General features: G+C 33.7%; 1 protein-coding gene across 1 annotated transcript in view; it reads right to left on the bottom strand.

Moving 5' to 3' along the window:
• Cerk (Ceramide kinase) overlaps nt 1-22,504 on the bottom strand; it is a 62,524-nt gene that overhangs the window by 7,413 nt on the left and 32,607 nt on the right. The window contains exons 2-6 of the mRNA XM_076311343.1: nt 14,332-14,583; nt 3,764-3,957; nt 3,090-3,465; nt 1,995-2,147; nt 1,230-1,426 (exon numbers count right to left, since the gene is read on the bottom strand). Of these exons, the coding sequence (XP_076167458.1) occupies nt 1,230-1,426; nt 1,995-2,147; nt 3,090-3,465; nt 3,764-3,957; nt 14,332-14,583 (1,172 nt within the window). The remainder of the gene's footprint in view (nt 1-1,229; nt 1,427-1,994; nt 2,148-3,089; nt 3,466-3,763; nt 3,958-14,331; nt 14,584-22,504) is intronic.

Here is a 22,504-nt window from a genome sequence, read left to right as displayed (position 1 = left end):
CACCATACTGTGAATATCGATGTATAGCGCTTATGTAATTTTAATTATTTATACTTTTACAATTATCGAGTGTCTACATTTAACGTTTCACACATTTACATGAGGACCTGCCTTCTATCACCCTGCAAAAACACATTGAAATTAGAGGGGGACAGATTAGGTCCTTCCCTCGTTAAAGCTCCCAATATTTCCAAATGTTAAGGTTCATAATTGAACACGTTCTCGGCACCAAAACTTAAACTTTAAACATTTTCACGTGTCTGTAATAATTCCCACTAAACTTTGGCAATTAATACTTTTTAATTTCCAAGTCCGCGATTTTATTTTTCAAAAAGAACGAGAAAGATATTGAAACTGAGTAATCATTGGGAGTGGGAGGTACTTTAATTAACGCGGGGAGAATAAATGTTTGAATCCTAACAATTTCTCAACGGTATATCATTTCTACATTTTCCTAAAAAAAATTGTTCATAATTCCGGGGTGAATCAAAATGTTAATTTACTGAATTTATCTACTGTTCATAATTCCGGGGTAAATCAAAATGTTAATTTAATGAATTAATCTATTGTTCATAATTCCGGGCTGAATCAAAGAATGTTAATTTACTGAATTAATCTATTGTTCATAATTCCGGGGTGAATCCGGAATAAATGTTCATTTGCTGAATTAATCTGCTGTTCATAATTCCGGGGTGAATCAAAGTGTTAATTTACTGAATTAATCTATTGTTCATAATTCCGGGGTGAATCAAAAAATCTTCATTTGCTGAATTAATCTACTGTTCATAATTCCGGGGTGAATCAAAGTGTTAATTTACTGAATTAATCTATTGTTCATAATTCTGGGGTGAATCAAAGAATGTTAATTTACTGAATGAATCTATTGTTCATAATTCCGGGGTGAATCCGGAATAAATGTTCATTTGCTGAATTAATCTACTGTTCATAATTCCGGGGTGAATCAAAGAATGTTAATTTACTGAATTGATCTATTGTTCATAATTCCGGGGTGAATCGATAAATGTTCATTTGCTGAATTAATCTATTACCTAACAAATTACTTAATAGGTTGTGTGCCGTTAATATGGAAACGACTGGCTGCTGTATTTTACTTGAAAGCGAGCTCGAAGTAAAATTGTCTTCTCTAATTTGCCCGACGACCCGATACCACGTCGCTTCGCTGCTAATTGAAATCCTGCATAAGGCCGTGCACGAACCACTGCACCTACCAGAGTTTTCTGCTTACTGGACAGCCTGAGCAACATTCTGATATTGTTCAAAAGCGAGGTGTGTCGTACTAAAATTACGTCGACGCAGCCATCGCCAACATGACAGTGGGGACTGAATCCCATGGGACTCCTGGTACAGGCACATGCGAGATTAGCGCCGTTCACCATGAAGAATTTCCCTCTAACGGTCATCCATCCTGAAACGAGTACAGTAGCGCTTCATATAATGTTCGAAGATTGAGAACGCCCATTATCAATACGCGAAGCAGGGGGTACAGAATATGTTTCTCGAGATTGATCGAACTCGAACAAGCCACTAGAAAATAATAATTAATAGTGATAAAATAGGACAAAGTTTTGACTAAGTTTTTTCATTGGTATACAGGGTGATTCAATTAAATGGGATCACACGAATGTTTTATTTAATTTTGTATGAAAAAACTTCTCAGAAGAAAATTACGTTATTTCAAGGGGCACGAGTAATGGTGAAATAAATTTTTTTTTTTTTTTTTGAGATTATTTTTTAAATGAGATTTCAAGGTTTTAGGTATTTTTTTTAATAGAACCCTATTTTTCGATACCCTTATAGAACACAAAAGACAAATTTAATGACCTTAATGACAGTACTGTTACAAATAATCTCGAAATATTTGCATGTGAAGGTGATTAAAATTTTCTAAACATTCACGTATTGAAAAAAATTTCGATGACCATGAAATCTTGTTCAAAAAGTAACTGGATTAGAAAAAAAAATTGACAACTCACTGGAAATCTCTTTATCAGGGACACTGTTGTGCATATGCTGCAAACACCTGGTGCAGTTTTTCGTGCATCTTGTGCTCGTTGCAGGATGACAGGGGTCGGATAGAAGGTGTATCTCGCCCTCGTAACCTTTGTTCGCGATGATTTTCTTGAAACCTGGAACCAAACAATGATTTCGTATACTCATTTCAGAGATATTTAAAATACAATTTTTTACACCTTATTATTTTTCTAAAATGTATTTGACACCCGATCGATTAGCTATCTCAATTGGTTTACTGCGTTTTAAAAAGTCTACTGAATAGTTATCTTTCTGTTTGCACAATGATAAACGTTAAAAAACAATTTCAACATTGTAGCAGATACAGGAAATACATATGAAAGGCGATGGTATATATACAAACATTTATGATAAGATTAAACGATTAGTCGAATGTTTAAGTAATATCACTTATTTTCTTCTACTCAATTAAATCGTAGACGTGTTGTACAAACATATAAGACATACTTATCAGCGTTTGAGAAATTTATATATTCGCGATAAAAAAAAAAGATACAAATTCAGAATATTTATAGCCTTTTCTTCTTTTATTTCTTGAATTTCCATTTCTAGAATTTAAAAAAGAAAAAACTTAGATAAAAGTTTAAATTTTGCACCTACTAGCACACAATTAATTTACCTATCACAATACAAGGATGAGTACTATAACAACCATATCCTCCTCTACTTTTAGTGCATTCTCCTTTTCTTCCTTTCATCTCTATCTTTCTCAAAATTTAGCAAAATGAAAAAATTGAAATTCCAAATTTGTCCTCTACTCCCCAGATTGCAATAATGCTATTTCTCAAGGTTAATCCACTCACCAAAGTACTCCATTGAGAGGTCACTTTAGCAACCATATCCTCCTCTACTTTTAGTGCATTCTCCTTTTCTTCCTTCAATCTCTATCCTTCCCAAAATTTAGCAAAATGAAAAAATTGAAATTCCAAAATTGTCCTTTACTCCCCACGGTTAACCCACTCATCAGAGTACTCTATCGAACACTGACTCTACTGACCATAATCCAAAGCGTAGTCACTTACAGTAGCTCTACTCACCGGAGTAGTCGTATCTCTGGGGTCCCATCCACCTGAACTTCTCACTGTCCCGGATCACGTCGCCCAAGTAGCCATAACTGAGAACACTGGCGTACAACCTGAGCAACGCTCTATCGTTGTGCACAGATGAGATATCGAGGCCGGTGCTGTCGCCAAAAATGATATGTATCGCGGCAGTCTGCACGTCTGTCGTCCCGTGGAGGCTGTACGCCACGGTGTCTGTGCTCCCGCTGGGTATTACGCCTATGGGCAAAGGAGGGGTTGGTAGTCTGACATCAGGGTCGTTGGGATCGATTTGCTGGTCCTTGGACGTCCTCAGCACCAGCCCGTTGATGACTTCCGCGAGGGTGCCGTCACCTCCGATGCACACGATCGCCTATATTATTATTATTATCATTATTATTACACGAGTAGAGACCATCTGGAAACGATACACATCGAGCAGAAAATCGTGAAACAAATATACCCCAGATTAGCGTGAGAGATATTTCGAGGAAAATTTCACCAGGAATACGTCACTGCATCTAGAGATTATAGATTTTGAAAAGATCAGGGACATAGCGAACGCGATATCGTCGAGATTAAGATATAGCTAATTCTTTTGGGTTGGCGGGGAGAATTATAAAATCTTCTATTCGAGCAACGAACAGTTAAGATTGTATCACGATTCTTACATGAAAGTCACTCAGGTCGGCGTTCAGAAGGGTGTCTCGAGCGTGACCAACCCTTTCCGTGACTAACATCTTCGTTTCGATGCCAGCGATGGTCATCAAAGGTTGCACGTCCTTCTCCCAAATCTTCACCCCCTTCTTCTTCCCGCCAAACGGATTTACGAACAGCAGTATTTTCCTGGGACGGTGAGTTAGACCTGGAATGGAAAAAGAATTCATTAATACGGATAATCCGTTAATAAATTATCGGTAGAATGATTAAAGTTGCGGACGCAATGAAGGTTCTCATCCCCTAAAAAAGTAGAGTTCTTCAAGAATTTATTCGAGAAGAACTACTCGACGAATCGAATTAATTTTTTTTTTTTATTCAAAGAGGGATGTGTCACGGATCGTTTAAAAAAATTTCGAAACTGTGTGCATGCGAATACGGGCAGAATATTAATTACTACGCGTGCGTGCAGCGCGAACACAGGTTGTGCTGTCTGCACGGTTCTCACGGTGATCCGATATGGAAATGGATGGAATTTTATACGATTCTGTCGTATTCCGTGTCATCTGTCAGAGTTCGATTTTGAAATATTGAAATTTGTACGAAATTACTCCATTCGACGAGAAAAGGAAATTTCACTTCTTCGTTAGCGAATAAACACACGAAAAGTTAGAAAATTAAAAACAACGACTCGGTGGATCGAATGCAATATTGGCAGCTGTATGTGCAACGAATTTAGAGAAAAAATATTATGATATTTAATATTAAAAATATTAATATTAAAAAATATTTAATGTCCATCGTGTTCTTGTGCAAACAGTTTCCTGATATTCGATCCTACATTTTTTATTGTAACTTGGTCAATTCTTAGACAAGTCTTCTGAAACAAGGGGGATAAAAAATAAATTGATTTTTCTTTTTAATTCACGAGGGTGTTTATCCACTTAATTAAGTAATGTATCCACTAATACCGATTGGAAACGATATTAATTAAAGTGGGTGGAATCGGGCGTGTTTGGTTCGATCGAGTGTCTCGGCATTGATTTTTCGTAGGGAGCTGAGGCAGCAGATGATACTCTCTTTCGGGGAAAACATAATGCGTCTAACGTGAACTCAGATCAATACAGCAGCCTACTCTCGTTCACCCATCAGCGTAGTTTCGACGAAGAGATCGTGTTACATGCACGATAAAGAAACGCCCTGATTGTTCTTCCGTTCGACAACGTTTCCCTCGAAGCGAAAGTGATTGAACAGAGGCAACCGGCGTTTCGGTCGATTGACGAGGTCGGTAACATCGTTCACAAAGCGTTGAAAATAATTTCAAAGTATAATTAAAGGACCACTCGAGCCTTCTGTGCACTTGGATTCTTCAACTTCCGGGACATCCTTGGTTTTTTAGACTCTTAAGGCAACCAAGTTCTGAAATTTGTTAAATGTCTATATGTTTGAACCTCCAGGACATCTAGGATCCTCAACTTCTGGGACATTTGTATTCTTGGACTTCTAAGTCGTCTGGATCCTGAAACCCTCAAGTTGTCTGAATTCTGAGATTTCTAGAGTTCTCAAACTTCTAGGAGACATATGTCCTTCTCCAGTGCCAGGACATCTAGACTCTTAGATGTTTAGAACACCTAGGTTCTTACTTGGACTTTGGTGACATTCATATTTTCAGACTTCTAGGGTGTCCAAGTTCTTGGACTTTTGTACGTTTAATTATACTGACTTTTAGAATACCTAGGTTTAAAGATCGTCTAGATTCTGAAACTTCTAAGGCATGTAGGTCCATTGTCACTACTAGGATATCTAGACTCTTAGATTTCTAAAATACCAGGACTCTTAGACTTTTAGGACATATAGGATCTTCTATTTTTGTCATATCTAGACTCTCACATTTCTAGGGCATCTGGGTTCTTGGGCTTGCCAAACATCTACATTTTTGAACCTTCAGGGTATCCAAAATTTAGGACTGCTGCAACTCTGAGTAATTGTGATTATAGAACATCCAGAGTCGTCGACTCGTAGGACATTTAGATACAGAGACTTCTAGTTCATCCGAGTTCTTAAACTTCCAGGACATCTAGCTCTTTTTCCACTATCAGAGCATTTAGGCTCTTTGATTTCTAGAACACCCAGATTTGCTAAACACCTAAATTTCTAGAACAGTTCTTGTACTTCTGCAAGTCCAAATATTTAGACTCAAGGAACATCCAGGATGTTCACTCTCAGGACATAATCCTAGATTCTGTGATTTCTAGTTCGTCCGAGTTCTTAGACTTCCATGACACGTAAATCCTTTTCCACTGCCAGAGCATTTAGTCTCTCAAATTTCTAGGACGTCTAGGTTCTTGGGCTCGTGAAACATCTACATACTTGAACTTTTGGTGCATCTAAGATTCTTGGACTTCTGCAACTCTGAATAACTAAACTCTTCGAACATCCAGGGTCGTTAACTCTTAGGACGCCTGAGATTTTCAGGACACGTAAGTCCCACCACATCCAAAACTCTTAGACTCTTGGATTTCTAGGACATCTAGGCTCTTAGACTCTTGGATTTCTAGGACATCTAGGATCTTAGACTCTTGGATTTCTAGGACATGTAGGCTCTTAGACTCTTGGATTTCTAGGACATCTAGGCTTTTAGACTCTTGAATTTTTAGGACATCTAGGACATCTAGGCTCTTAGACTCTTGGATTTCTAGGATATCTAGGACATCTAGGCTCTTAGACTCTTGGGTTTCTAGGACATCCAGGACATCTAGACTCTTAGACTCTTGGATTTCTAGGATATCTAGGCTCTTAGACTCTTGAATTTCTAGGGTATCTAGGACATATAGACTCTTAGGCTCTTGGATTTCTAGGACATCTAGGACATCTAGGCTCTTAGATTCTTGGGTTTCTAGGATATCCAGGACATCTAGACTCTTAGACTCCTGAATATCTAGGACATCTGAGCTCTTAGACTCTTGGATTTCTAGGACATCTAGGCACTTAGACTCTTGGATTTCTAGAACATCTAGGCTCTTAGACTCCTAGAACATTCCACGTCCAACTCATCGTTCGCGTTTACACCGTGACATAACCTGGCAAGGTAAATCCTTCCAAACAAAGGAGACGTCTTTATATTTTCACGAATTTTTCTCGTTCAGTGAACTTCTCCCTCTGTCTGCGAATAAGGCAAGCCTTTCTATTCGATTCGCGTGACACGGCAACGTTGACCCGTGGTGAAAGTGTCCCTACCGACTGGTAATTCGTTCTCGATCCGCAACAGGCCTATTTTTACAACCGACAAGTCGTTTCGTGACCGATAGGAAGTATATTTGCGGAAAACACGATGGAACGTCGTGACCTGTCAGTTTCCAAGCAAATATTGAAAGTGAACCTTAACCCACCGTCCCACTTGAGACGTGCATGACGCAGAACATACTGAAAACACTCAAACGAATTGAAGGATCGTCTTTCAAAGGTAACACGAATCGATGACTGTCTGAAATGTGTTACACGAATAGAAACGTCGCTTAACAACCAACTGCTCAACATAATTAGACTATCGATCGTACTGTTCCTTTCTTTGTATTCCATAAGTTCGTTTCGCGAGTCTTTACCCACTTAACTATACCAACTTTTAGCTCGCTATAAACACACATAAACGTGCTACCGGGTCAAACCGTTCCCAACGTTGCTGCATACTGAAGTCTTCCACCAGGTGTTAAAGTGAGTTTCAACAAGATGATTGATCATTCTCGGTTGGAGACAAGTATAAAGAGTGTTCACGTAAAATGTAAACTCTACTGTTTGCGTTTTATAAAGAAGAGTATTATGAACAAACTAATGGGTGTAACGACAAAATTGACGCACCTCGAACGAGAACTAGAAAGTTTCTTTCATCATCTCCCATCGTGTTATCTTATTTACCATAAGTTATGGTCCCCCTAGAATGTATAATTTTGATTGCTGGCGGAACATACCTTGAAAAAATTAACGACAATATTTACTCCAGAGTTGAGACAACTTGTGAAAAATCAGAATCTTTAATAACTCACGTACGTTGACAATGGGCCTGTTTTTAACAATAAAGCGACTGATCTACACGATGGTGTCCATAAAGATTCAACGAGTGATCGTACAAGAAGATGACCACTCTGTAGATGATTAATAAAATTTCTTTCTTTCGTATCTGTACATATTTAATCGACTGAACAAATTTTCCAAAAACTCATCGAATATCATCTTTTTATCCCCCACGTGTTACATTATTAGTTAAAATTGAACAAATCTTAATTCGATACTTAAATTTTATCAGTACTTCTTCCATGGTGCGAGAGACTTCTGGTCCCCGAATAATTTTTGTTTAAATAATTCGTGGAGAAAATCCCATTGACAGACACCGAAACAAGAGGTAAAGTTTCCTTTGAAATAATTCCAGGATCCTCGGGCACATTACGTACGAGCTAAGACCGTGAGACTAGTCCTTAAGCCAACAGACAGGTTCCACGGATAGGTCTTTAACGTCAAGGTCCGAGAATAAAGCGGAAAGTTTGAAACATCGACCGTGACCTTGACTCGAGACGCTTGAATAGCGAAGAATTGATCGACGACGCATACGGTTTGCCAGCGACGATTTTCGCGTTCAGGAAACTCTTTTTAGAAAAATTACTAACATCACGACCAGGAGGCGAACGTGACAATTATTCACGATGACGTACGCAGCGATTGGACGAACGTTCGAGTTTCTTGAACACCGAGCGGGGATCCTGGTTCAATAGGTTACGCGATGACTCTTCTGTCGGACGAACACGGTGCAAGGATGTGCAACGTGCATTTTCATCTTTGTCGTAATTTCGAGGGGGAACGCGTTGAGAGCATTTACGCACGTAAATATTTAACGTAGATAATTGTTATTGCAACGAGGATAAGTATTGAGGTTTCTTAACGGGTGAATATTAAAGATGGATTTTTTTTTCTTTTTTTTTTTCTGGTTTTTTTATTTTAAGGATGAGTTTCTTTGGTGAACTTTACATTTTACTGAAACTCGACAAACCGGACGAATAACGGGACAGGTGTCTTCGGGTAACTTTTACTTTCATCGACATCGAGGTCTCGACGTCATTGGATTTGGCGGGAGAGTTAAAAATTGAAGAGATTTTGAAATTATCTGATCCTTTTGAGGTTATTTATTTTTTTTTTTTAATTATCTGATCGTCCAAGTTGGAAAAATTTGATTTGTATTGAAGGAAATATATTGGGTTGTTCGGAATGTTATTTTATTTTTTTTATTTTTTTTTTTTTGGAGAAAATGAAACACGATTTTTTTAGAGTGTATAAACATTTTATTAAATTATATATTCTTCATTTTGGAAAACGAAATTACTTTCCGAACGACTCAATAATTTATTGTGAAGAAACAATTTTAGGTAGGTACTATATTCGGGCTGGAATTTTTTATGAAAACGTTCCTGTATTGAATTAATTTTGTTAATTGCAAATTGTATCTACACTTGCAAATGAAATAATGTCTGTAGAATTTGTCAACGAAATTATTTTTTTTAGTTAATGCTTCGCGAGTTATATATTTATAGATTGGTGCAATTTTCGAAAATATGTTGCGATATAATTTCGCAGTTTATTTAATTATACTTACGAATGCAAGTAGCGATCGTAAAATCTATCGTAGACACGCAAGTTATAGTTATGGAACATGGACATGCATGTCATCATCACGTACATACCATGTTTTATTAAATTACTAATTTCTCGCGTAAATGTTACTAAATTACTAATTTCTCGCGTAAACATTGCTAAATTACTAATTTTTCACTAAAGACGACTAAATTACTAATTTCTCGCGTAAATATTGCTAAATTACTCATTTTTCACTAAATATTACTAAATTAATAATTTCCCGTACAAACATTGCTAAATTACTAATTTTTCGCTAAAGATTACTAAATTACTAATTCCTCGCGTAAATATTGCTAAATTACTAATTTTTCACTAAAGATTACTAAATTACTAATTTCCCGTACAAACATTGCTAAATGACTAATTTTTCGCTAAAGATGACTAAATTACTAATTCCTCGCGTAAATATTGCTAAATTATTCATTTTTCACTAAAGATTACTAAATTACTAATTTCCCGTACAAACATTGCTAAATGACTAATTTTTCGCTAAAGATGACTAAATTACTAATTCCTCGCGTAAATATTGCTAAATTACTAATTTATCACTAAAGATTACTAGATTACTAATTTCTCTTACAAAAATTTCTAAATGACTAATTCTTACACAAACATTACTGAATTACTAATTTCTCGCATAAAAATTACTAAGTTACTAATTTCTCACTGAAGTTTATTAAATTACTAATTTCTCGCACAAACATTCCTTATTGACCAATTTCCCGTACAAACATCATCAAATTAATTCTTACCTAAAACGAATCTCCACGAAAAGAAGAAAACGGATTTCTCATCAAATTCTCGTTAACATACAAATTGAACGATCTTTTTCCTTTATTCGTTACTCAACTCGATTTACGTATGTTTATGTAGGTCACAGACCAACCGTGTTACCGAACTAATAAACGGGTTATAACACGCTCGTAACGCTTAACGATCGTTTATAATTGAGAATACTTCTCGTCCCCGCTTTCAAGATTTTCCTCCCGTTTCGAGTGCGCCTACCTGTGTAAACGTGGCGCTTGGAGGTGCTAGACCGAAATAACACCTTATTTGGACAACAGAAAGTGCACGTGTGCACACGGCCAAACGCTTTCGAGCTCCTTCTTTCCACACGGTGAGCAACGATAATGTAAAAACTGCTCGCCTCAGGTGCATGGCTCGCGAAAAAGAAACAGAGGGAAAAAAAATTGAGTAGGCGCGAATAAGAAACTCTGCAAGGCGAAACGAGGTACCCCCCCCCCCCACCCCCCGGCCCCCAGGTACTTACGTACGTGCTGATCGATATACCGCGCGTAAACTCGCGGCTCGAATTCTTGATCCTAATCGCGACTTCCTATTCGCTCGACCGTTCCCGCTTACACGACCTGGCACGTCCCGTTTCGCGACAATTGATCGGTTCTAAATGCAAATTTCTTACCTCGTAGGACTTTACCCGTGACAAAGGCCGTTATCACGGAGATAAGGTTTGCTTCTACAGCGGCGGATTATTTATTCGTAGAACCCGCGATTTAGGTAGAATTTTAGAAAACATTTTGAAATATTTGAAATTTTTTAGATTAATCGAGGGAATTGAATTTTTTAATTTTAGATTGTCTTAAAATATCTACGTATTAAGAATACTGTTGGGAAGTATTCAAAGGAAATTTGAAATTTTTTTTTTTTTTAATTTTGTAGGATAATTATTTACTCGATTCAATTGAAATTTGAACTAGTGTTCGAATAATTTGAAATATTTGAAATTTATTAGATTAATCGAGGGAATTGAATTTTTTTATTTTAGATTATCTTAAAATATCTACATATTAGGAATACTGTTGGGAAATATTAAAAGGAAATTTGAAATTTTTTTTTTTTTTAATTTTGTAGGATAATTATTTACTCGATTCAATTGAAATTTGAACTAGTGTTCGAATAATTTGAAATATTGAAATTTACACGAATAAAGATTAAAAAATAAATTTTTTTAACGAAAATATAAAGAGTGTACCATTTAAATCTTCCTTGAATATCTTCGAAATTATCAACGATATCGAGAAATATTTCTACAAAAACGATAAATAATTTCCAGGGGGAGGAGGCATAATTTAATACCAGTAATTTTTTGTAGCTACGTAGAAGAAATATAAATATCAAAATTATTTTTTAAAAGGAAATGAATCTCTATAAAAAATGTATTAAGCTACTGATGTTAATAAACCATAAGGAACCATGAAATATTTAGGAAATATTTTCATTTCAATATCATGAAAATAATACTATTAGTAATTATTATAATAGACGTTACACAAGTTGCTCAATTCTTTTTTCTTAAACCGAAAAATTTATCAAATTTTCGCTAAATTCTCAAAAGTAAATTTTATTTCAATCAATCACCAAAATGTTAAAAACAAATTATTCTAATGTATGTGACATTTAACATTTCGAATAGTCCTAAACAAATAATATTTATTATCAATCCTTTCTTATCGCATGAAAAAATTTCTTTTTCTCCGAATTCTTCAAAATAATTTTTTTTTTAATTCATTTAAAATCATATTGACCTACAGAAATCATTAACAATCACATGCAACATACATTTATGTACAATACACGAAAATATTATTTAATCGATCGTTGTCGAAACGGACCAAGAAGATCGAGATGTTGCGCGCCAATTGAACGATTCGAATTGTTTACAGAGATCTCGGTTGCAGCGAAATTTCGTTGTTTCTCCGCTCTTTTTTTACGGGGCATTAAAAACATACCTTGGCTGCACAGCCTTGATCCGTAACCAACGACCTAGTTTCAATGTGAGCTATGATTAATCCTTTCTACTCATTCGTCGCGGTACACCGAAACGTTGATTAACCAAATTCTCGAACAAGGGAATCGATAATATTTTTTATGAATTATTGCAGCGCGTCATAGAGGTCTTCCACTGCAGCTGTTATTTAACAATTGAACCTAACTCAAAAATTCCACAAAGAATATTTCTCCAAAAATTCATGTCCACAAAATAATTCCATAAAGAACATTTTTTTTTTTTTTTTCAAATTTCATCCGGACAGAAAATTCAAAAAAAAATTTTTCAAAATTTCATCTTGGCAGAAAATTCCACAAAAAACATTTCTTCAAAAATTTATCTCGACCAAAAATTTCATAAAGAACATTTTTTCAAAAATTCATCTCGACAAAAAATTTCATAAAGAACATATTTTCAAAAATTCACTTTGATAAAAATTCCATAAAGAACAATTTTCAAAAATTCATCTCGACAACAAATTTCATAAAGAACATTTTTTTTTTAATAGATTTCGACAAAAAATTCCACAAAAAACATATCTCTTTAAATTCATCTTGACGACAAAATTGCACAAGAAAAATTTTTTCCAAAATTCATCTCGACAAAAAATTCCACAAAGAACGTTTCTTGAAAAATTCGAGCGACTGGATATCTTCGTAACGGTGGACTTTAATAATCGATACACCATACATTATTCAAGGCACAGCTATTCTTCCATCGTAAATAGAAACGAAATAATAGCCTGCGTACCTTCAAACATGATTCAACATTCACCTACTTTTACCTTATTTCTTATTTTTACGCTGGCTAATTTTAAACACCTTAAACCCTCGAACCTTTTTCCATTGATTCGTCTCAATTGCGATATTAATTTAGGGAAAATATGTAAACGAGTCGAGGATCAACGTTCCCCCGGTTTCACGCGCTAGTTCATCTCGTTACACGCGAAAGACAACAAGTGTGAACGCAAAGAAGAAACAAAAGCTGACCTGGGAAAATAAGCTGTGCTTTTTTGCCGTAGCTAAATAAACCATTCAAGTGTTAATGAAGAGGATGAACTACTTGTAGCCAAAACTACAAGATACCGAGGAAAGAAACTTTGTTTTGTGTACCACTTTTCCGGGGAACAAACTTTATATTAAATTCCTCGAATTTCAACGCGTGCTTTAGCCTACCTCGCGAGCATCGTTTGTTTCCAACCTCGATAAAAGTCTTCGTTGTTTTATTCGTACCAACAACGTATTCCTGCAATCTAATCTTTGATTTCTTTTTATTATAATTACTCGAAATTGCACTCCGTATTATAATAATAATGTACTTTAACCTCCGTTTGTGTAATTGTTCCTTCGAGTTATTAAATAACTTTACTCCGAAAGTTCATAGAATTAATTATTCCCTAGGAACAATATTCTTTCTTGTACTGAAAATGATCCAATACGATGCAAAATATTTTCATAGTTATTTCGAAGACTTTTCATTAATAAGAAATAGTTTGAAATTATTTAAGGAATAATTTTGTAAATATTTAAACTTTTCCACATTCACGTTGTATTATTCGAAACCTCTCCATTTCACATTTTCTTTCTTCTCTTTCCTCGTTTTCTTCTTCCACATTATCCTATTAAATTCTTATTATATTGCTTTCAAGGTTAGGTTAATATAGCTCTACCTGGCCTTTACAGTATACTTACTTTTACCTCTACGAATTAATGTTTTATTACCGTTTCCTTCTATTTTCTTCTTTCTTTAACCGATACTGAATTTTACAATGTACACAACTTTGGTGCAATAAAAATATACTATTGTTGCTATTAATATTAATATTATTGTTGCTATTATTATTAATATTATTATTACTGATATTATTACTATTATTATTACTATTATTGTTACTATTATTGTTACTATTATTGTTACTATTATTATTACTATTATTGTTACTATTATTACTACTATTATTATTACTATTATTATTACTATTACTTAAAGAAAAATTCAGGGAAATGTGCAAACGTGATCTTCAAAAACCTTAATTGCAGACACTAAACTTGCCGTACATATTGACAATAAAATATTTTTCCTTTAGAAAATTAAGATAAATAAACAAGTTACACTTACCCATTAGGTAATTTCGAATGGTCTTGACCCACGAAGCCACCTGCCTTGGATCCGTGTGGCTCATCGTCACACTGTGGTGGCTCCACTTGTTCTTTGGTCCGTGAACTGCGTAGTGTAAAATGAAATTGGTCGGGCAAACTGTGGGGGATGTGGGCGACGTTGGGGGTTGTTTCTCTTTAGCATTCTCCCCCAATATCCAATCGTCCCCGTAGCGTACAGCTAGCACGTCGGTTAGGGGTAGCGTCCATCTTGCTGAAAATTAACAACATATTTCTTTCATCAGTGATCGAACAAAATTAACGAATTTTTTTACATTAAATAAAATACTCTCTTTGTTAATTTTTGTATATTAAATGTTTGTATAAATTCTCGTGAAGTTTAAATATTATTTCTACTTGCAGGAATTTTTACTTTTTAAGGTAGAATGTTTTATTACACAAGGTGGAATATTTTATTATACAAGGTGGAATATTTAATTATCAAGGTAGAATATTTAATTATACAAGGTAGAATATTTTATTATACAAGGTGGAATATTTTATTATACAAGGTGGAATATTTTATTATACAAGGTGGAATATTTTATTATACAAGGTAGAATATTTTATTATACAAGTAAAATAAATAAACGTGAGAATATTTCAGCGTAGTGTTAAGATAGAACACTGAATGTTTTTTTTAAATTTATAACATATATGAATTATAATTATATTATCTAATAACGACAGGCCAGAAAAAATATTTGTTGAGTTAGAACACTGAATGTTTTTTTTAAATTTACAGCATATATAAATTATAATTATATTATCTAATAACGACAGGTTAGAAAAATATTTTATCTCGTTTTCTTCGATTCTACATGTGTACATGTGGTAAAAACAAATGTTCCAGGGTAGATTAAACATTGACTGGTAACTGAAGACTGAGGTCATCAAGATGCAAGATCAGAGAGACGTCAACCCCGCGAGTTGTATAAATTCAAGACGTTGATTAAGACAGATAACAGAATTACGTAATTGATAACAGCTCGCGATACAATTGTCGCTCATAAACTTGGATATTGCCACGAAATACTCGTAACGATTATTTACAATGCAGATTCTTTCGCGTATAAATAAAATGGTTCGATATTTGTAAATATTGAACGAAACAAGAAATGAACAGTGTAAGACAAAACACCATTTTTTAAGCACGAAAGAATATCAAGATTTGGGAATTTTTCTCAACGAAATGGAAACTCTAATATAAATTTTTCGTACATACATTAAAGATCCACACTTTAAACAATATTTCTGCCAAGTTTTACAAACAAATGTTAACGTATGTAGAAAATATAAGCGTTTTCATATACCACGTTAACTAAATTTCCTAGTTGCATAGTAGAATTAATTTCTCTCGTTCTGATAGTCAGATCTGAATGAGATTTGAATTTTTTCAAACTAAATAAGTGTTTTTATAAGCTCCATTCACTTAGGAACAGCACACTTTAGAAAAGTATGTAAATTATACACATTGAAAATTCATAGCTTTGAACTTTTCTGGAGATTGACTTCGAGCTTTCGAAACGACAAAATTTCTTTCATTTTCTATCGATTCTCCAAAAATTTTTCGTAAACAAAACGCTCGTGATAAAAATTGTCATTCTCGATCGCGTGTCACGAACGTGTAGCTACACCTCACGCCCCGGTGGAACATGAACGAAATAATAAACAGTCACGAAAGTACTGGAGAAAACAATCCATAAGTGAAACGAAAATAAATGTTATTGTAAACATACTGTTCAAATTTCAAGTCGATCGTACAAGTAGTTTCTAAGAAAAGTCAATTGAAATAAAAAAATATCAATTTTGTTCGATCAAAAATATGGTATTCCCCTTCAATGATAATATAGTTTAAACAATGTTATTTTAGAAAACTTGAAATTCAATTAATCTCTTCTTACTCGAAACATACTTAATTCTTATTAATTCTTTCAGCGTTAATTTTTATTTATTTATTTCTTCGTTTACGAGACCCTCTAGAATACAAAACAAAAAGGTAGAAAAATTAGTCATAAAAATATGTAACACAGAACAATTGAAACTTAAATCTAGCAAGTGTGAAAAAGAATATATTTACAAAACTTATTAGTATTATATATATCAGAAAAGATTAATATTATATTTTTTAATACTTTTATCAATTCTGCTAACCCAGAAAACAGTAAAAAAAAAACTCGTTAAAATATTACAGAGAAAGAACTTTTCTTTTGGAAACTTTCCACTCGAACGATGGACGATTGCCAATACGATTTTCATAAAAAAAAATATTCTCGAAAGCAAATCTAACGGAAACGTTACTGGAGATATGAACACAGTTTCATCGAGATTTGGAAACGACGGGCGAGAAGAATAAAATTTCTTTCATTTTCGTCTTTTCTCGCCGCAATTCCACAAAAATTTCACCTGATAAAAAAAAGACGTCAGTGGTCGATCGAAAATCGTCACTCTCGATCGCTTGTCACGAACGTGTAGCTACACTTCACGCCCCGCTGGAACGTGAATGAGATATTAAGCAATCCGGAGCGACGACGTGTCGTTTAATGTAATGACATAATATTAATAATATTTACCATAATAATTCAATCGAATAATAATAATAATAATAATAACAACAATAATTCAATAGAATAGTAACAATAATAATAATACAATAGAACCATAATAATGAGAATAATAATAGTAACAACAACAATTCAATAGAATAGTAACAATAAGAAAAATTCAATAGAGCCATAATAATAATGATGATAATAATAATAATAAGAACAACAATAATTCAATAGAATAATAACAATAACAATTCAACAGAATAATAACAATAATAATTCAATAGAACCATAGTAATAATGATAATAATAATAGTAACAACAACAACAATTCAATAGAATAGTAACAATAAGAATAATTCAATAGAACCATAATAATAATGATGGTAATAATAATAATAAGAACAACAATAATTCAATAGAATAGTAACAATAATAATTCAATAGAACCATAATAATGATAATAATAATAGTAACAATAACAATAATTCAATAGAATAGTAACAATAATAATAATTTAATAGAAGCATAGTAATAATGTTAATAATAATAGTAACAACAACGATAATTTAATAGAATAATAACAATAATAATAATTCAATAGAACCATAGTAATAATGTTAATAATAATAGTAACAACAACGATAATTTAATAGAATAATAACAATAATAATAATTCAATAGAAGTATAATAATAATGATAATAATAACAATAATATGACAACAATTCAATAGAATAATAATAATAATAATAATTTAGTCGCCCCATATTAATAGAAATCCAATCGCGTTATAACAATAATAATAAGAATAATTCAAAGGCAGTGCCAATTTTCAAAGCAATAAATTTCTTTCAGCATACCCTCAGAAGGATTTTTATCGTTTCGATCGTTGAAAAATTTGGAGTATTCAACTTTATATTCGTCGAATAATTTAGACAGATTGGACATTTTTTATTTCGCGTGGCAAACACTGTAAGCCTGAAGAAATTTTTGACCACCTTTCTCGGACACACTTTACGCGAACAATTTGAAAGTTTCTCCTGGAATTTTTCTATTATTTACCACGAAAGAAACATTCTCTTATCCTGAATGGAATTCGTGCGATAAAGAGCTACTTAATATCGAGAATTATCTTGTACGTGCTTATTACCAATGATGGGGACGTGCTCAAGGTAAAACAAATGACGTTGTCAACAGCAACGTTAACCCTCACGACGGTAATGGAGATTGAGAAACTTTTGATGACGCGATAAGCCAAACGAATTTGTTCCTTGTCTCTTTCTTTATCCGTTACGAGTTGCGCGTGGTTTTGTATTTGTGGAATGCGGCAAGATGTAGGAAAACATTTATACAGGGTGTCTCGAACTAAATTCAGTTTTGAGTAACACCAAATTGTGGAAAAACAATTTTCCTTTTTTTCTTTAAGTTAACAAAAGTGTAATACACTGCGACACGATGAACAATTTTTTTTTATCAGACAAGAAATATTTTAAAAATAAATTAAAATTTTCTTTTCATGATTATTTGTGAAAAATTATTTTATCGTTATTTGTAAAAAAAAAATTAACACAAAGAGGGACCATCGTTGTTCATGGATAGTGCTCAATATTGAATCAGGTCTCAAGAATATAAAATAAATATAAAGTTTCATTAAAATCCATTTAGACGTTAGAATGTGGTTCTTCGTAAACAACATGTTTTCGAAATCCGTCTAGATGACGATATTTTCCATCCATTTAGGTGGAAACGTAAATATTTTTCCCTGTGTCGCGACAAAAGCATTCACCAAACACATACTTATTTTTTTAAAACGTGTTTTTACGTAAACAAAATTTTTTCGATGTAACTTATTTCGATTACAATACTTTCTTACACGTGGATTAAAAATTGAAATTTTTTCTTCAACAGCAAGAAAAGTGATTACTTGCACTAATTTCTTTTACAAATGTGAGTTTTGGTAAACAAAATTTTTTCCATATAATTTATTTCGATTACAATACTTTCTTACACGTGGATCAAAAATTGAAATTTTGTCTTCAACAGCAAAAAATTAATTACTTGCACTAATTTCTTTTACAAATGTGACTTTTGGTAAACAAAAGTTTTTCCATATAATTTATTTCGATTACAATACTTTCTTACACGTGGATCAAAAATTGAAATTTTTTCTTCAACAGCAAGAAAAGTAAGTACTTGCATTAATTTGTTTTTAAAATGTGATTTTTGGTAAACAAAATTTTTTCCATATAATTTATTTCGATTACAATACTTTCTTCCACGTGGATCAAAAATTGAAATTTTGTCTTCAACAGCAAAAAATTAATTACTTGCACTAATTTCTTTTACAAATATGAGTTTTGGTAAACAAAATTTTTTCCATATAATTTATTTCGATTATAATACTTTCTTCCACGTGGACCAAAAATTGAAATCTTCCCTTAAATCACAAGAGAACTGATTACTTGCATTAATTATTTTAAAACGTGTTTCTTCATAAAAAAAAAATTTTTTCTCAAAATTCATTTCGATTATAATATTTTCAAAAAGGAACACTTTTAGTACCGCGATAAAAACGTTCACCAAGCACTTACTCCATTTTGAACAAAGAGCGTGCAAAACTTGATTAGCTTACGAAGGAAGAAATAGAATTCGATTAACAGTTGCTCGACATCGATCGATTATGCACGTGCTGTACTAACTGGCCATTAGTCATTGTCCTGAACGTGGTATCGGCACGTGTGTTCGTAAATACAAATCAATGCTAAAAATATTACGCACATGGCCTCTTCCCACAAGTGCACTCAACTTTCAGACCTGATTGGCAGTTTGCGATCGAGAAAGGGACAATAATTTCAAACATAAATGTTGTTTTACTACGCCGATGAAAATACATAATAATCGAAGGGATCGAATTCTCGAGTGACCTCGTCGCTAATTGGAATATTTAACGCTCGAGAAATAAAGTTTATCATTCTTTTTAGTATCGCTCTCTATTTATTTATTTATTTAATTGCATCCGGGGGATAGAACATTCGGTGAAAGTTTCATGAGAAAGTTTTCCAAATTTATGAAGCGGAGTACGAGTAAAAGTAAACACTCGAAAATAATGTGAAAACGATCCCGTTGAAAAAATCGTATCGTTAACAATAATGTAACGTTTAAATTTCTCAATCGCGTGTATCATTCACCGAACACCATATACAGGGCAGTTATCACAAATTTCATTTTCCAATAACATTGGTGTCTGATTTCAACTTACTTTCCTCGGTTGGAAGAACAGTACGGGTCAAAAAAGACCCGAGGAACGCGTCAAGATTAACATCGAAACGAATTAACGACATCGTTGTCTACTCATCACAGATTTCATTTTTTAAAAACCTTGTTATCCTATTTTAACTCACTTTCCTTTATTGGAAGAACACTATGGGTCAAAAAAGACCCGAAGAACGCGTCATGATTAACATCGAAACGAATTAACGACATCGTTGTCTACTTATCACAGATTTCATTTTCCAAAAACCTTGTTATCCTATTTTAACACACTTTCCGCTATTGGAAGAACACTATGGGTCAAAAAAGACCCGAGGAACGCGTCAAGATTAATATCGAAACGAATTAACGACATCATTGTCTACTCGTCACAGATTTCATTTCCCAAATACCTTGTTATCCTATTTTAAACCACTTTCCTCTATTGGAAGAACACTATGGGTCAAAAAAGACCCGAGGAACGCGTCAAGATTAACATCGAAACGAATTAACGACATCGTTGTCTACTCGTCACAGATTTCATTTTCCAAAAACCTTGTTATCCTATTTTAACCCACTTTCCTCTATTAGAACACTATGGGTCAAAAAAGACCCGAGGGACGCATTAAAATTAACATCGAAACGAATTAACGACATCGTTGTCTACTTATCACAGATTTCATTTTTTAAAAACCTTGTTATCCTATTTTAAACCACTTTCCTCTATTGGAAGAACACTATGGGTCAAAAAAGACCCGAGAACCGAATGAAAATTAACACCGACACGGAAACACAAATCGCGCAATAGCGAAACACGAAAGAAACCAACCGCATCGTTGTAGTCGCAATTTGTTTGCCAAGAAAGCACTTTGTAACCGGACACGGATCGAACACAATCAACGTCAACGCCTACCTGCCGTTTTCAAGCACTATACTTTTCGCTTGCACAACGTACGCGGCGAGGATCACCATTTTCTCGCGATTTTAAGGCCACGCTTCCTGAACGGAACAACTCGTCCCCAACCAATCTTATTTGGTCTCGTGTTGTACAAATTTCTCAAGGTTCTTTGGAACAAAGCCTGAACGCGTTCGCAGATCGCCCCATGCAATCTTCGCGAGTCGTAACATTCGTGGAACCATTAACCAGCAATGGTTCGTGTTTGCGTGGGCGTAAATGCATACTTCGCGCGTGCATTACGCGGTGACCATCGAACATACGTGGATTCTCGTTTGATCTACGACGTACGAGTTCAATCGCGAACGAGAATGACTTCAATCGCTTCGACGATTTATATTTTTTTTATTAAGTGGAAAATGTTTCAAGGGGAGCCACCACTCCGAGACGTCGAAAAATAGGTAAACTTTGCGAATTTTTTTCTAAGTAGTTACCCAATGAAAAATGTAGTTTTTTTTCGGAGAATATAGATATAACTTTCGGATTCGTTTTGCAATTTTTCGAAAGTAAAAATCGTACAAAATGGCGAAGTTATTCGCTGTTATCTGAACCCCTTCTGGTGAAACATTGTTTGTTGACAGCCACAGTTGACCTGAACTGGGAGGTTTGAAATAAAAAAATGTTGTCGATTCATAAACTAGAGACTATTATCTAATATATAGCTTACTATTTTTTGAAAATTTTAGTAATTGTAGTAATGGTTAATGTTTGAAGAAGAAACAATCATTTCTATCCAAGAAACTACTTTAAACGTTTGTGAAAAATTAAATAATCAACATATTTAAAAAATCGTATGCTACATTGTGTAATACTCTATGTAGAATATTTCTATAAAATTTTAAGTAAATCGGACGTGTAGTTTCGATTTCGAAACCAGATCGAATAATATCATTTTAAGAAAAACGTGAAATAAATTTATTTATCGCTGCAACTTCACTAAATGTTTGAATATCAAAATAGCTTTTTGACATAACATTCTACAGATTCCAAACTTTAAGAAAATAAAACAAAAAACAAATTCGATTTTGTTCGACTCGTCAGAGTGGTGTCCCTCCTTAAATTAACACTCGAAAATTTGTAGATTACTCAAAGAAGTACTTTTGACTTTGAAATAACTTTATTTTTTTTTAAATAAAAATAATTTGTTCCAAAGACCTTTTCATTAAAGTTTTTTCCAGTGTAATAAATTGCACAAACAATCCACCAAACTGTATAAATAATCCATCAAATTAATCAATAAGTTAGTACAATCTTGGACAGATATTTCTCTCCCAACCCCACTCTAAAATTTACAATTCGTTAGAATAAACATTTGTTAAATTTCTTTAGCATTTCTTCTTAACAATAATCGTTTAATTTGAAAAACATACAAATTCTCCG

Source organism: Ptiloglossa arizonensis, chromosome 5, assembly GCF_051014685.1.
Source record: "Ptiloglossa arizonensis isolate GNS036 chromosome 5, iyPtiAriz1_principal, whole genome shotgun sequence".
Taxonomy (NCBI): Eukaryota; Metazoa; Arthropoda; class Insecta; order Hymenoptera; family Colletidae; genus Ptiloglossa; species Ptiloglossa arizonensis.
Note: the sequence above shows the minus strand (reverse complement) of the source record. Positions and strands in the feature narration are given on the sequence as shown.